The sequence below is a fragment of the Hypanus sabinus genome, chromosome 12, assembly GCF_030144855.1.
Source record: "Hypanus sabinus isolate sHypSab1 chromosome 12, sHypSab1.hap1, whole genome shotgun sequence".
In the NCBI taxonomy this organism is placed as follows: Eukaryota; Metazoa; Chordata; class Chondrichthyes; order Myliobatiformes; family Dasyatidae; genus Hypanus; species Hypanus sabinus.
In genome coordinates, this window is record NC_082717.1 from 63,909,137 (window position 1) to 63,925,739 (window position 16,603).

Below are 16,603 nucleotides of genomic sequence, written 5' to 3' on the forward strand. Positions count from 1 at the left end.
TGATAGTGACCAAAATCAGCACAAATTACTTGGACATACAAACATATTTGCATAGTAAGTTGTTTCTCTTTGTATGTTTTCATGGTTCATTTTGTTAAACCAACATGCTTCTGTTAAATGTCCATCGATGGCCTCTTTCACGTACGTTTACAAACTGGATGAAGAACCAGCTGGGTTCTGCCATAATGCAGACTGACCAGCTTGCTTTGCAGCAAACTAACTTTCCTGAACAGGCTACGAATATGCTCAAGAAATTACTGCAGCTTTATTTTGCATCCCCTTCTGTGGATCCCGCAGGTTGAGATATGCTTTCACTTACCTCAATCCTCATCCATGAACCCATTGTACAAACGTTTGTAGTAAAAAGTGATGAATACACATGAATGACTTCTTATAATATGGGGAAGCCATTTCACACAAACTGGTCTTGGTAGAGTAAAACTTTGATCCGAGAGCAAGAGGTCTAAAATAAATGGAACTGAAACCACAGCTTTCTTCAGCCCTCCTCTCTCATCCCTTCACAGTGAAGTGATAGCAAGAGTCACAATATGAAGCTGATTGTTCAATATGCAAGGAAGAAATATAATGCCTACATCAAAAATATAATAACAAAAATGCTTGGTCCATGGTACAATGAAATTCTTCAGGAAACGAATACTGAAATCACCAAGGCATCCGTTGTGTAGCAGACAGAACAGGCTTGTGTCTCATTTGCAGTGAGTCACCCAAACGAGTTCCCACCTGCATTCTCTCTCTGCTGGGCTTCTGAGTTTATTTGCAATTCACTGACAGACTTCTTCTATTTAAGAAAAGCATGGATTTAGATCAGTGAGTGGAAAATTGCATTCAGGTAGCCATTGATAAAGTAAGACCTGTCAGTGATCAGCAGCAATGCAAGGAACTAATACAATTCCAAGTAAAATCTCATTCTGAAATAGAGTAACAAGGGAAGAGAACAGCTGGACAGGTTGGCAAAGGAAGTTGTTGGACAAGGGCCATCTTGAGGTCCCATGGAAACTTTAGGAGAGGTTATGACAAAAGACAAATCTGTCCATTTAGGAATAAACAAACTGAAAGAGGAAAGACAACATCAGAAGGGATGCTGTTTGAGGCCATTAATTTGTTAGTATACCAGAGAAAAGACTTCCTTTGACTGTTGCTTGGAGGATATTCTAATGCAAGGCAACAAAAAAATCCTGTGGGACAATGGCCCTATCAGAGAATGAGGAGGATTTTTCTGCAGCTCATAAAGAGAAAAGATCCTCAACAGTGTGTTTGAAGATCAGAAAGGCCTTGGCAATACACTTGGAGAAAATTTATAGGATCTCTTCCAACTTCCAGCAGGGTAAATAAATATCACTTGGTTCTTGTGGTTAACTTCGCAAACCGAGTTAAGGCTTTTCAATGCAAAGCAGTTCCTGCTCTAACTCCTGCAAAAATCTTGAGGTTGTGAAGATATTTTGCAACAGAATTTGATGAGGGAAGCCACTTTATTGGACAGGTAGTGCAAGGACTTGAAACAATTGGGCATTGAAGGGAAATACACTCAATCACAACCCAGTACACTTCGCAAACTATGTACACTCAGTGACCACTTTATTCGGTACAGTAGTGGAGTCAGTGTAGTCTGCTGCTATGTAGCCCATCTACTTCAAGGACTGACATGTTGGGCATTCAGAGATGCTCTTCTGCACACCACCGTTGTAACACATAGTTATTTGAGTTACTGTTGCTTTCCTGTCAGTTGGAACCAGTCTGGCCATTCTCCTGACCGCTCTCATTAACAAGGCATTTTTGCCCACAGAACTGCCGCTCACTCGATGTTTATTGTTTCTCGCACGATTCGCTGTAAACTCTAGACTGTTGTGCATGAAAATCCCAGGAGATCAGCAGTTTTAAAGATATTCCATCTGGCATCAGCATTCATTTTACCATCAAAGACCCTTCAATTACATTTCCTCCCTATTCTGATGTTTGGTCTGAACACCAAATGAAACTCTTAACTGTGTCCACATATTTTGTTGCATTGAGTTGTACCAAATGACTGGTTGATAGGATATTTGCATTAACAAGCAGGTGTACAGGCAAACCTAATAACGTGGCCACCGAGTGTACATTCATTAACATGATCCAGTATCTTCACAAATTGTTGAGCATATGAATAAAATATTGAGAGAGTTGGAAAGGGTCTGAATGAACAGAAGGAAGAATTGGACTGCATGTTACTCCTGGTGCTAATGATTATCAGGGGAAGCACCTCGTTTCATAAGGTAATGACAGGCCCTATGAGAAAAACAGTCTCTCTTGGGCACAAAAGGTAGGGGGAGACGGCTACTTGGAATAAATCCGTAAGGTCACTGAAAGGATAAGTGAAAGAATTCTGTCGACAGACAGCAAGGAATATTAACAAAAACATCAAGCCAATAAAACAAATTTGAAAACACATAAATCTCAAGAATAGGACATAGGGGACCAAGTGATGGTGAAGCATTATTCAAGGGTTGGAGCAATTGTACCACTGAATCAAGATTGGTGCAATATTGTGGACAAAGCTGCATTACTTTTATGCTGTACAAATGCTCTGAAGTTCCAAGAGTATTTATTCCAGGACAGATTTCTGTATGGGAATAATGTAAATAGGTTAAGATCTGACATCAAAAATTATGAATTTTGTTTAATTTTAAGCACTTTTTGTTAATTTAAAAGTGAAATCCCAACTTGCAAACATGCCAAATATGGAATCAAAGATTCCCTCCAAGAGGTAACAACAAGTAGTAGTTTTCAGTGAACTGGTTATATTAAAAACTATGTGCTTCAACCAATTTCTGGCTGTAGTGTAAAAAAAACTTGCACTCAGAACCAGCCATGTGTCTGGCAATCTTACAGTAATATTACTATCCAATAAAGAAAGTGGAAATCAGAGTGCTCAGATTATTACCAAACATAAAAACTATTTGCCCGTCAAGCCCTACGTGAGAGAATTTAGTTCACTTTGGCATTGGGTTCAATGCGGAGACTGTGGGCCAAAGAACCCATTCCTGTGTTGTACTATTCCATGTTCAATATCCTAGCAAAATGTTCCCTGTCAGAAGCCTGTTTGCTTTCTTTTTGAATGCTGCATTTGAATATGTCCCCAACAGTACCCTCCTGTAGTGTATTCCAAACGCTAACTTTTTACCAACCCCTTTCATTTTATGTTCTCTTGTTCATGACCCTCACCAGTGGAAACAGCTTTCCTCTTTCTACACTCCTCATGACTTTCTCCGTTCCAAGGAGACAAACCCCAGCTTTGCTACTCTCCCTACGTAGTTTGATCCTCACCACTCGAACCACTTTGGTAAATTTCTGCTTCATTCTCCATTTAACACACACAAAATGCTGGTGGAACGCAGCAGACCAGGCAGCATCTATCGGAAGAAGTAGTCAATGTTTCAGGCTGAGACCTTCGTCAGGACACTCACAGCTTCTCTTAAATGTAACTCCCAGAAATCGTCACAGAACTCCTGTTGGGGCCAAACTTGTTTGATTAAGCAAAGACAAATCTAAGCCATTTTACTAATAGTCCTTCATGCTAATCTCAAACACATTCGAACAAACTTGCTCCATTTATGTTCTACTGTGACTAACCAATTCCAGCCCTCAGCGCAAACATAAACAAATGTGTTAAATTCCTGACACGTGGCAGAAGTCAGTGCCTACATCATCGGGACATCACTCAGCCAAATAGAGCATTAAGCAATCTCAGCAAATGTCAATGGGAATGAAGAAATCAACAATATTAGGGTGGAGGTGAGGTGGGGTGAAGGATGTGACAAGATTCACATCAAGTTCAGGGGATGACGATTCTGGATGTTCATCTCAGGATTAGGCTTTCATTGGAGGAAATCCCCAATGCAATATTGCAGGCCACTCACCTTCAGCTGGCTCATCAACATCATTTCCTTTATCTTGAAGCCAGATGTGAAATATTACCCGGTGGTGTTATTGTACTTAGTTCAGGTCACAGCTTTTCAGTTAGCGAAGCAGTGATAGGAAGCATGCAAATATAGGTTTCAGGAGATTGCTCTGAATTCCTTACATTGAGACAAAGGAGAGGTACTGGATGTCATTTACTTGAATTTTCTGAAGGCATTTGATAAGGTGCCACACATGAGGTTGCATAACAAGATAAAATCCTACGGTGTTACAGGAAAGATACTGGCTTGGATAGAGGAATGGCTGAGAGGTAGGAGGCCACGAGTGGGAATAAAAGGATTCTTTTCTGGTTGGCTGCCAGTGACCAGTGGTGTTCCTCGGAGTCAGTATTGGGACTGCTGCTTCTCACATTGTTTGTCAATGATTTGGATAATGGAATTGATGGCTTTGTGGTCAAATTTTCAGATGATATGAAGATAGGTGGAGGGGTAGATAGTGCTGAGGAAGCAATGCGATGCAGCAAGACTTAAGACAAATTGGAAGAATGGGCAAAGAAATGGCAGATGGAATACAATGTTGGGAAATGTATGATAATGCATTTTAGTAAAAGGAACAATAGTGTGAACTATTATCTAACTGGGAAGAAAGATCAAACATTAGAGGTACTCAAGAGTCCTCATGCAAGACACCCAAAAGGCTAATTTACACATTGAGTCTGTGGTAAAGAAAGCAAATACAATATTGGCATTTATTTCAAGGGAAATAGAATATAAAATCAAGGAGATAATGCTAAGGCTTTATAAGACACTAGTCAGGTTGCACTTGGAGTATTGTCAACAGTTTTGGGTCCCATATCTCATAAAGGATGTGCTGTCATTGGAGAGAGTCCAGAAGAGGTTCATGAAGATGATTCTACAAATGAAGAGGTTAACATAGGAGGAGCATTTGTCAGCACTGGGCCTGTCTCACTGGAACTTAAATTAATACACTGGGGGGGGGGGGTCTAACAACTGAAACCCACCAAATATTGAAAGGACTAGATAGGGTGGATGTGGAGAGGAGGTTTCTTATGGTGGGGGTATCCAGAACTAAAGGCCACAGCCTCAAAATTGAGGGAAGACCTTTTAGAAGAGAGGTAAGGAAGAATTTCTTTTAGCCAGAGAGTAGTGAATCTGTGGAATGCTCTGTCACACACTGAGGTGGAGGCCAAGTCTGTGGGTATATTTAAGACGGAAGTTGATAGTTTCCTGATCGGTCAGGGTATCAAAGGTTATGGCGAGAAAGCAGGTGTATGGGGTTGAGTGGGATCTGGGATTAGCCATGATAGCGTGGTGCAGCAGACTCGATGGGCTGAGTGGCTTATGATCTTAATGGAGACAAATCAGTATCATAACACAGATAGATGACAGTGTAAAGAAGGCATATGGTGTGCTCTAGTAGAAGGGAGGGGATGTCATGCTAAGTGGTAAAAAACATTGGTTAGGCAGCATTGGGAAAGCCCTGATGAAGGGACTCAGCCCAAAACATTACCTGTTTATTTCCCTCCATAGATGCTGTTGCACCTGTTGAGTGCCTCCAGCATTTTGTGTCTGATGCTCTAGATTTCCAGCATCTGCAGAATCTCGTTTTATGAGTGTGTTAACATTTTTTCTGGAAACCTGCTACTGTTAGCAGGTTGGCTGTATCAACAGTGACTCATCTGAATATTTCCTGGAGCAGAAATATCACCATTTGTTACAAGTAGGAATCGCTTTCTTTATTTAACTTTATACAGTTGTCCTAGTCCAACCACGATGATGCTAATGGCCAAGAAATTATACCAGCTTTTTTCCTTACTCAGAGGCTAAGGAAATTCAGCGGTGTCTCTAAAGACTAACATCAATTTCTACAGGTGCCCAATAGGAAGCATGCTACCTGGATGGTTCACAGTATGGCAAGTGCTCTGGCCAGGACCACAAGAAACTACAGATTATTATGAAAGCAACCCATCACAAAACCCACTGTCTACACTTCCCACTTCTTTGGCCACTTACATGTAATTCCTTCAGGCTGTGATTTCTGTTTTTATGATTTTAATTTGGAGCAGATCTTCCACCAATCTGTTTCAGGTCCAAAATCAGATTCCTGTTATAATTTAGCAAGCTGGTATTGACAAAGGTAGTTATCCAAGAAACTAAATGTAAGTGGAGAGTGATATGCTGGGTTTATACAGAGGTCAGCACGCCACGCATGATGTTAAAATCAATGGACAGAAAATTGCAGGGAAAACACTAATTCTGCACTGTGATGATGGAGCTCGGCACGTGAGTGCAAAGACTAGGCTGGAATATTTGGAAACATCTTCAACCTAAAGTGCTAAGATGAATCATTTTGACTTTCTGTTGAGAAACCCAGCATGACAGATTCAGTCCTTGGCCAAGTAAATTCACTTCATGCACTATCAAGAAACAGCTGAGTACACAGGACACAGACAAGGCTAGGGGCCACAATAATCTCGAGGCTGCAGCATTAATGTTTGTGCTCCAGAACCAACAGAGTTTCAAGCCAGGCTGTAACAGCCACTTGGCAGCACGAAATACTGAGCATAGAACAGCACAGCAAATGCCATTTGGCCAATAATGTTTTGCCAACCTTTTAACCGGCTTTGAAATCAATTTAATCTTTCCCTACACAGAGCCATCCATTTTTCTATCATCCATATATCCATCTGAGTGTCTCTGAAACATGCCTAATGAATCTGCCCCTACCACCACCCCTGGCAGTGCATTCCACACAGCCACTACTCTTGTGTAAAAAAAAATTACCTCTGACATCCCTCCTATACTTTCCACCAATTACCTAAAAATTATGTCACTTCTGCCATGGGAAAGTCTCTTTGATCTACGACTCTTATCATCTTGAACAGTATTTCTCTACCTCTTTCTCCTGCCCACATCCACACATGAACACTAATTCTGCATTATGATGATGGAGCTCAGCACAAGATTGTTGAATACTAAACTGGAAGATTTGGAAACATCTAAAAAAGACCAAATTCAATACACCAATTAACACCCATCAGATTGCACTCAATCATTGGCAGAATAATTGGTTTCATCAGGAGTCTTAGCCGTTAGTTGCCTTCAACTCAAAACACAGGCCATGAGTGAACAAAGCAGCTGCATGCCAGAGATGAGAGTGAGTACGTCTGTCCTCAATTAGAAGATCAGATGTGACATTACACATGCCGATAAAGACTGGAAGTAAAGGAAATCAGCAGTTAAAATCCTGCCCTGGTTGAACCCATAACTTGGATGGCTGTCAATTCTGTGACTATTAATTTCAGCATCAAGTATTACTAAAGGAGTCCTTGGGGCATTGTCCTGTACTTAACCATCTTCGCCTGCAGTATTGTACCTCCTTCCACCCTATGATCAGTAAATCAATGATTAATGTTTGCTGCAGGGTGTTTACTTCTATTGGAAATTTCCATTTGGAATGAAGCAGAAGCAATAACTCAAAAATTTATGTTGAAAATAACAAGAGGTAACTAACAAACACACCAAAAACGCTGGTAAATGACCAACATCTTCAATATAAGTTAATTATTTCTCCCTGAGAAGCAAAGGCAGCATTGTCACCATTAACATCCTTGATGACTGCTCACTGGGCATTTCAGAACAAATGTACTGTATAAGCACAATGGCAATGTCTGGGTATTCTGCAGTCAGATCCTGAAAGACCTTTTCATCACCTTAAACACAATTCAGCAACATGGTGAGAACTCTTCCACTGTCTGCACAAGTGCAAGCACAACATTTAACATGCTTAACCCCTTTTATAAGCATCCATCCACAATCCTTCACACACCACCTGGAACATTAAGCATCTGCCCCCTCACAACTGGGAAGTGTGCCCAGTCTGCAAGATCTAGTATGTCAAACTTCTCCTGAAGCCTTTGAATTCTACCACCTGGAAGGACAAGTACAGAAAGAACATTGCCAACTACCTGTGCACAGACCGATATGACCTGGAAATATTTTGCAGGTCCTTCAGAGTCACTGATCAAATTCATTCAACTCTCTTGTGCTAGGACAGGGGTGGGCAAACTTTTTGACTTGTGGGCCACAAAGGGTTCTAAAATTTGACAGGGGGGCCGGACCAGGAGCAGATGGACAGAGTGTTTTGGTGATACACCTCATAAGAGAAAATAAAATATCATGGGATATGTAGAAAACATGTGCTTTCATTTCAATTGAAAATGAACAAATGCATTACAACAAAATATCTGTCTTTGAAGTCCCATGGTATTTAGCTATTTATTGAAATGACTTTTAAAACACTGAAAATTAAATGAATAAAATACAGCTTTTTTTAATAGTAACAGTTATTATTTTAAAGCACTGAAAATTCTGTTATCCTTCAAGATATTATCATCATCACTCTCCTCCTGACTGTCTTTATTTCAAAAACGGTAGGAGATGCAGGTCTACTTGTCCTGCTCCTTCTTATTCAATTGTCCCCTGTGCCAAAACTCAACAACGACCCGCACAATGACAAAGCAGGGAGAGCGCGCCGGTATGCGGAGCTCTGTGCTCGCAAATCCCCGCAGGCTATCTCTCTTAGCCGGAACGCTGGCTAATTGTGAGCCTGTTCGGATGTGCCAGGAAATGGGTTGCCACAAGGTCACAAAGTAAAGCGCAAATGTGGAGTAATACGCTGCACCTCAACAAAGGTCAATGTATATAGAGTGCGTCATCTATTGGGAAAACGCCAGAATTGCGGGGAGAAAACGTTAACAAGGTTTATTAATATAATTTCATCAAGTTCTGCGGGCCGGATTAAAAAGCTTAACGGGCTGCATATGGCCCGCGGGCCGTAGTTTGCCCATGCCTGTGCTAGGACAATTACAAGGGCTGAAGCGGTTCAAGATGTTTAACATTCATGCTTAAAGGCAAGTGATGCCCATTTACTATGAGTGATTAAAACAGAAATTGCTGTGACACAATGCACAAAACAACTAATTCACTGGTTTGGAAGTTTCATGCTTCAGGGCACTCACCAGGTGGTCTGACGATGATCAGTGGGTCATCTGTTAGAAATAGAAGAAACACATTTAGTCAAAAAAAGCAGCAATTCAGTTTCATTAATGAAATAACTGCAAAGAAACAAATCATGCATGAAAATATGGGAGTTGATAAATAAAAACCATGAAATTTATATCAGACACTTTCTTGTCCTATCTCTATACCCTGATTCCCAAATACAGAAGAATATTTTGACCTCTTTCTTTCACATCAGTTAAATTCCATTAGCATATATTGCTGTTGTTCCTTTTCACACCTTGTGGCATATTAGATGAAACGTTTTTGCTGTTTCCTTAGCATTTATCCGGTTTTTAAGAGGCCAGGTTGCTCTAAACCACCAACTACACCACCAGACAGCATACTAAGCTACCTAAACATGACATAATCTTATAAATACTTTGAAAAATATGTACAGTACTATGTAAAGGTCTTAGGCTAGAGGGCCTAAGATTTTTGCAAAGTACTGTACTAATTTTATGTATTTCAATGTATTGCTGCAACAAAATAAAAATTTCATGATGTGTGTATGCAATGAAAGACCTGATTTTGACATGGGTCTCTGTGAGTTGGAATGGGGGAGGGAGAAGGGAATCATTGTTGGGAAGAGGGGAAGAGAGACGGAGGGAGCAGGAAGTATCAGAGACACATTCTGTTATCATTAAACCAATTGCTTGACATCAAATGATCTTACCTAGTGTCACAGGGCTAGGTATATCAGTACCTGCACCACCACCGACACCCCCCCCCCCCCAGCACTCCTTCTCTGCCATATGTCCCACACCCCTCCCATGGCGCTCCACCCTTGCCATTCCCAATATCCTTTGCTCCTGCCAGGTTTATAAACTCACTCTCCACTCCACATTCTTAAATACAGTACTGTACAAAGGTCTTAACACACTCTAGCTATATCTATGTGCCAAAGACTTTTGCACAGTACTGTACCCATTGATAATTATGCTTTAAGTAGTTTTTGATCATTCTATATTTAATGTAAATAACACAAGATTTTCTGCCTCTGAATTTTGAGATGTAATAATTCTATTATGTCATTCGGAATCAAAAGGGAGATTGCTGGATCCAGTTGTTCATTCCAGCACTGAACGTTGAGGCAAGTGGTCTCAGGTTCAAATCTGGCCAGCCACTTACATACTTTCCATTCCGGTATACTGGAGAATAACACTGATACCTCACAGAGTGACGTAAATAGTTTATTTTCACCTTATCCTCAAGGACTTCTGGCAGGAGAAGGCAACCATGACTGACAAGGGAAGTGAATGACTGCATAAAAACTAAGGAAAGGACTTATTAGGTAGCAAAAGTGAGTGGAAAGTTGGACAATTGAGAAGTTTTTAAAAATCCAACAAAAGGCAACTAAAAAACTCATAAGAAGGGAAAAGATGAAATATGAGGGCAAACTAGCCAATAATAAAAAGTGGGATACTGAAAGTTTTTTCAGTTATATAGAGAGTAAAAGGGAAGTGAGAGTTGATATTGGACCTCTGGAAAATTATGCTGATGAGGTAGTAATGGGGGACAAATAAGTGGTGGATGAACTTAATAAGTACTTTGTATCAGATACTAGCAGTGTGCCAGTGGTCTGTGAGTGTCAAGGAACAGGAGTGAGTGCCATTGCTATTATAAAGGATAAGTGCCAGGCAAACTGAAAGATCTTAAGGTGGATAAGTCACATGGACCAGATAGACTACATCCCAGAGTTCTGAAAGAGGTTGCTGAAGAGATAACAGATGCATTGGATATGATCTTTCAAGAATCACTTGAGTCTGGCATGGTTCTGGAGGACTGGAAAATTGCACATTTCACTCCACTCTTTAAGAAGGGAGGAAGGCAAAAGAAAGGACATTTTAAGCCAGTCAGCCTAACCTTAGTGGTTGGTAAAGTGTTGGAGACTATTATTAAAGTTGAGATTTTGAGGTACTTGGAGACTAATGGTTCAGATTCAAGCAAGATGGCGGTGCAACACAATGCAGCGCACAGCGGCCACTTTGGAATGAATATCTGTAATCTGTCATGTAGGATGCAGCGTACAATCCTGATTTGATGCAGACAGACGTGAGAAGCATGGAGGAACATCCGGTGAAACTTTTGAAATGCCTGTTTCGTTGCTGCTGCTACTGTGCAATCGGAAAAATCTCCGGGAGGAAGGCCCCAAATCCTCGGCTTTGCCTGTTGCTTGGCAGCTGATGCTGGGGTCGATGTGCTCAGCAGAGATGGTGCTTGGTGTCAGAGGGCTGGTTGGAGGCTCAAAGTTTTCGGACGGACTTGGAGTTGGCTGTGGTCAGGGCTCCCAAAGTGCTATATCGGCAAGCTGCAGCGCTGGAGGTTCATGGTAGGAAGAGTTTTTCTTCCTTCTACTGTCTGCGTGAGATGATGGGCTGTCGGGACTTTGAGGCTTTCTTTTAAACCGTGCATGGACTGCTCTTTATCAGATTACGCTATTGCTTTGCAGTGTTGAAACTATGTGTTATAATTATGTGGTCTTCGTCAGTTAGTCTTTTATCAATTATGGTATTGTCTGCACTGTTGAAACTATATGTTAACTATAACTATATGTAACTATGTGGTTTTGTCTAGGTCTTGTAGCTTTAGTTTTGTCTGATGGGTTTGTAGTTCCTTTCCGAGGAACGTGCTAAGACGGTAGCGTGATATCGATACGCAGCAGCCTCTCCGGACTCTGGATTGGGGATTACCAAATGTTATGTGGTTTTTCTTGTGTGGTCTGTCTTGTGCTTTTTCGTGATATCATTCCGGAGAACGTTGTCTCATTTTTTAACTGCATTGTATTTGTGGTTTATAAATGACAATAAACTGAATCTGAAATGTGAAACTCAGCATAGTTTCTATAAAGGGAAATCTCATTTGACAAATCTGTTAGAGTTCTTTGAGGAAGTAACAAGCAAAGTGGACAAAGGAGAGGCAGTGAATGTCATTTACTTGGATTTACACAAGGCACTTGATAAGGTGCCACACATGAGACTGCTTCACAAGACAAAATCCTAAGGTGTTACAGGAAAGATACTGGCATGGATAGAGGAATGGTTGGCAGGCATAAGGCAGCAAGTGGGAATAAAGGGGGGAGGGGCCTTTTCTGGTTGGCTGCCAGTGACTTGTGGTGTTCTTCAGGGGTCAGAATTGGGATTTCTACTTTTCGCTTTGTTTGTCAATGACTTAGATAATGGAAATGATGGCTTTGTGCAATTTTGCAGATAATACAAAGATAGGTATAGGGGAATGTAGTGTTGATTGCAGCAGGACTTAGACAAATTGGAAGAGGGAGCAAAGAAGTGGCAGATGGAATACAGTGTTAGAAAATGTATGATAATGCATTTTGGTAAAAGGAACCAAAGTGCAGTCAATTGTCTAAATAGGGAGAAAATTCAAACATCAGAGGTGCAAAGGGACTTGTGCAAGACTACCAGAAAGTTAATTCACAAGTTGAGTCTGTGGTAAAGAAGGCAAATCCAATATTGGCATTTATTTCAAGGGGAATAAAATATAAAATCAAGGAGATAATGCTGAGGCTTTATGAGACACTAGTCAGGTTACACTTGGAAGTATTGTCAAAAATGTTGGGCCACATATCTCAGAAAGGATGTGTCATCATTGGAGAGAGGTCAGAGGAGGTTCATGAGGATGATGCAGAGAACAAAGGATTTAACATATGAGGAGCGTTTGGCAGCTTTGGGCCTGTACACACTGGAATTTAGAAGAATGCAGGGGAGTCTCATTGAAGCCTACCAAATGTTGAAAGGAATAGTTAAGGTGCATGTGGTGAGGATGTTTCCAATGGTGGGGGTAATCAGAACTAAAGGGCACAACCTGAAAATTGAGGGGCGACGCTTTAGAACAGAGGTGAGGAGGAATTTTTTTAGCCCAAGAGTGGCAAGTTTGTGGAATGTTCTGCCACAGGCAGCTGTGGAGACCAAGACTAAGGGTGCATTTAAAGCAAAAACTGGTAGTTTCCGTATTGGTCAGGGCATCAAAGGTTATGTTGAGAAGGCAGGTGTATACCATGGTTGAGTGGGATCTGGGATCAGCTATGATGGCATGGTGGTGCCGACTCGATGGGCTGAATGGCCTAATTCTGCTCCTATGTCTTACGGTCTTAACATTCACTTCTTGACTCTCCAGCATCCCAACAGCCATCATACCCAAACTTCTATAAGTATAAAGTTCAACAAGATTATCCTTTGTTTTCATCTCAGGTCTCAAGTCTGTTGAACTTTTGTGCTGATGCTTAACGATGTTGAAAATTATCCAGATGTCAAATTTTGTGATCAATGTTTTCAGAGCCCATACCTTGCAGCAGGTGCATACATTTAGCAAATCCACCAAGTCTAAAGATGGCTAGATAAGTTGTAGCATTTTTAGAATCTGACAGGGTGATTTCATCAATCCTGCCAATGCTACAAGGACAGAACAAGCAGAGTGCAAGAAGTAAATACTGTGCAAGGATCTTGGAATTGTTTCATTTATCCAATTGATAAAGTAACTTGAACTGTTATATAGCACTTAGTATAACATTATTACAGCACCATCCACTCAGGTTCAATTCTGCCATGGACTCTAAAGAGTTTGTACATTATCCCTATGACCATGTGGGTTTCCTCTGGGTGCTTGGGTTTCTTCCCACATTCCAGAGGCATACAGGTTAGTAAGTTAGTTAGTCACATGGGTATAACTGGGCAGCACAGAATCGGGCCAGAAGGGCCTGTAAACCGTGCTTCACGTCTTTAAAAAACCTAAAAATTCATGTTTTTAAATTCTGTCTTTCCTCAACTCAGGGAATAGCACGTTGGCCATGGTTATTGCTTATTTCCGATTGACTTAACAGAAAGGCTGCCTCCTTGTTGCTTAATCTTGTGATTATACAGCTTGCACTTAAGCCTAGATTTTTCTACTCCTACCCAAAGGGTCAGAGTTGCTTTCCTGGTGTCATATTCGATTATGTAAAGAAGATCTGACTGGTGAGACACTTTGCAATGGAAAATATACTCTGCAGAGGAAGGCCAGCATTGCTAATTTGATGCTACTGCAGGTACATTCATGATACACCAGATTTCAGTGGGGGGGGGGGGGGAGGGGGAAATGTGGCTAAACAAGAACTTTCTTGCAGACATCCCTGTAGCTGTCATCCTTAATGACCAGTTCCAGGAAGAAAATTCAAGCGAAGAGTTAAATTCACAAGCTGGGTTTTGCATAGACCAAAATGGAGAGGATAACTGGATCAAGTGCATCACACAATTTAATCAGTAGGTTCTAGAGTTTTCATAATTTGCTTCATTAATGTTAATCAATAAATTCAAGCATTAGTTTGATTTCACAGCTTGCCCAATTTGATTTGAATGAAATTTTGGTGTCAAATATCTACCACATTAACAAAACAAGAAGAGCCATACATTACCTGATTCAGTAACAAAAGACAAGGCTTCACTAATGGGACCATAACCATGTGGATTTTTTGCTTGAATTTTAAAGTAATACCTGAAAATAGCAAATATCAGCATTTATTTTGCTTACAAAGCCAGGCTACATTTTACACCAGCTCAAACTGATAGTACATTGTATAGCATCATTCCAAACTCTTAATTTTAATTTGGCAGAAATGCTGCAAGTTAAAAAATTTCACCCGAAGCACACAATGCACTTTATTTTCCAGAATGTGTCAGTAGGAGGCAAAGCTCACTGACATAAGTAAACATTTAGAAAATGTAGGTATTTAACTTCAAATACTAAATTCTTTCAGCACAGAATTCAAAGCATTTCTTCTTTCCTTCACCTCCAACATAATGTTGTTCTTAAAACCCTTAGCCTATTTGAATCGCTCACTCCATCCTTCCCATTCTTTCCGCCCTCCAATCACAGCCCTACCTCCTAACTTAGTATGAGATAGTTCCTCATTTAAAGTAATACTGTTGCATGCTACATTTCGGAATTTCAGCTCAATCTGTATCAAAAACTGAAAATGAAGCTACCCTCATGGACTAAAGTTGAGGCCTGCTTCAGTGTTAGTAAAGGGGTCCAACCTTATTTAGGAAGTTTTCAACCCCAATGCAGTTGTTGACTTGCAGAAATATTCTTTGCAATGCTGACTGCAGACCTATACTCATGTCCCCCATTGGTCAAGCTGTTACCCAATCCATCAAATCATTTGAAATCTACATTTCCCTGACAACACAGGTAGATGGCTAGTGAAGAAAGCATTTGGCATACTTACTTTCTTAATTTGGGGCACAGAATGTAAAGTTGAGATGCTTCATTATAACTTTGCAAAGCACTGGTAAGATCACGCTTGCAGATCTGGTCAGCGCTCTATAGCAGGGGTTCCCAACGTGGGGTCCATGGACCCTTTGCTTAATGGCATTGGCCCATGGCATAAAAACATTGGGAACTCCTGCATTATAGGAATGATGGGATTACAATGGACAGAGTTAGGTTAAGAACAGCTGCACCAGGATGTTGACTGAATTGGAGGACTTCAGATATGGGGATGAATTTGAGAGTGGGTTTATTTTCCCTGAGTTTGGGGGCTCAGAGGTGACCTAATAGATGTATATAAAATTATGAGGTAAAAAGGGTAGATAGACGAACTCTATCCCATTGCAAAGGTATATATAAAAAAGGAGGCTATTGGTTTATGGTGATAGGAAGAAATTTTAAAGGGATACAAGAGTAATTTTTTTAAATGTTTTGAACGGTGATTATGATAGTTAAACTCAATGCCAGAGGAAATGATGGAATTAGATATAATCACAACATGAATGGACATTTAGACAAAAGTGAGATCTTGCAGCAGAGAGACATTATTTGATCTTCACCTGTTTCATTAACCTCGAAATCCTTCCACGATGAATAAAACATTCATACTGAGCTCAAGACTATGAAAATTTTGTAGTGAATCAATTGTAAAATATAACTGCAATTCACACAAATCCATATTAAATTAACATATAATTTAAAATCTGAGGTTCATTGCTATGATCATTGTGGACCATAATATACAGGAACTTTCATCATAAAGATCATGGTAAACCAAGTCAGCATTTAACTATGGATGGTAAATCAAAAAAAAATCTTTGCCAGTGTTGCACCTTCGTAAAGTAAAATGTTTTTTTTTTAATTCCTGGTTTTTTTGTGCATTGTACTCCAAGAGTAAATGGCCAAAGGTCTTTGATAATGCTTCATGCATTAGATTCCATGTGAAGTCAGATTGCATGGAATCCAGGGAAAACAAACTAATTACTGGATATACACATGATTTGATGGTCAGAGTCAGAGGGTGAAAGTGGAAGATGGTGGATGATTGTTGTTTTCATACTGGAGACTCATGACTGCTGGTGTTCCTCAGGGTTTGGCACCAGACCAATGCTATTTGTCATTTGTATCAATAATTTAGGTGAGAATGTGGTTAGTAAGTTTCCAGAGGACAGTAAAATAGGTGGTGTCATAGACAATGAAGATTGTTGTTAGGATTTAGAGAGATCTTGATTAGCTACGTAAGTGGGTGAAGGAATGGCAAATGGAGCTTAATTTGGATACTGCGAGGTGCTGTGTTTCGGGAAAGCAAGTGATAGCAGATCCTTTCACCGTAAACAGCAGGGCCT

General features: G+C 40.5%; 1 protein-coding gene across 1 annotated transcript in view; it reads right to left on the bottom strand.

Moving 5' to 3' along the window:
- fndc1 (fibronectin type III domain containing 1) overlaps positions 1 to 16,603 on the bottom strand; it is a 183,658-nt gene that overhangs the window by 11,649 nt on the left and 155,406 nt on the right. The window contains exons 18-19 of the mRNA XM_059986090.1: positions 14,404 to 14,483; positions 8,957 to 8,986 (exon numbers count right to left, since the gene is read on the bottom strand). Coding sequence (XP_059842073.1) covers positions 8,957 to 8,986; positions 14,404 to 14,483 — 110 coding nt within the window. The remainder of the gene's footprint in view (positions 1 to 8,956; positions 8,987 to 14,403; positions 14,484 to 16,603) is intronic.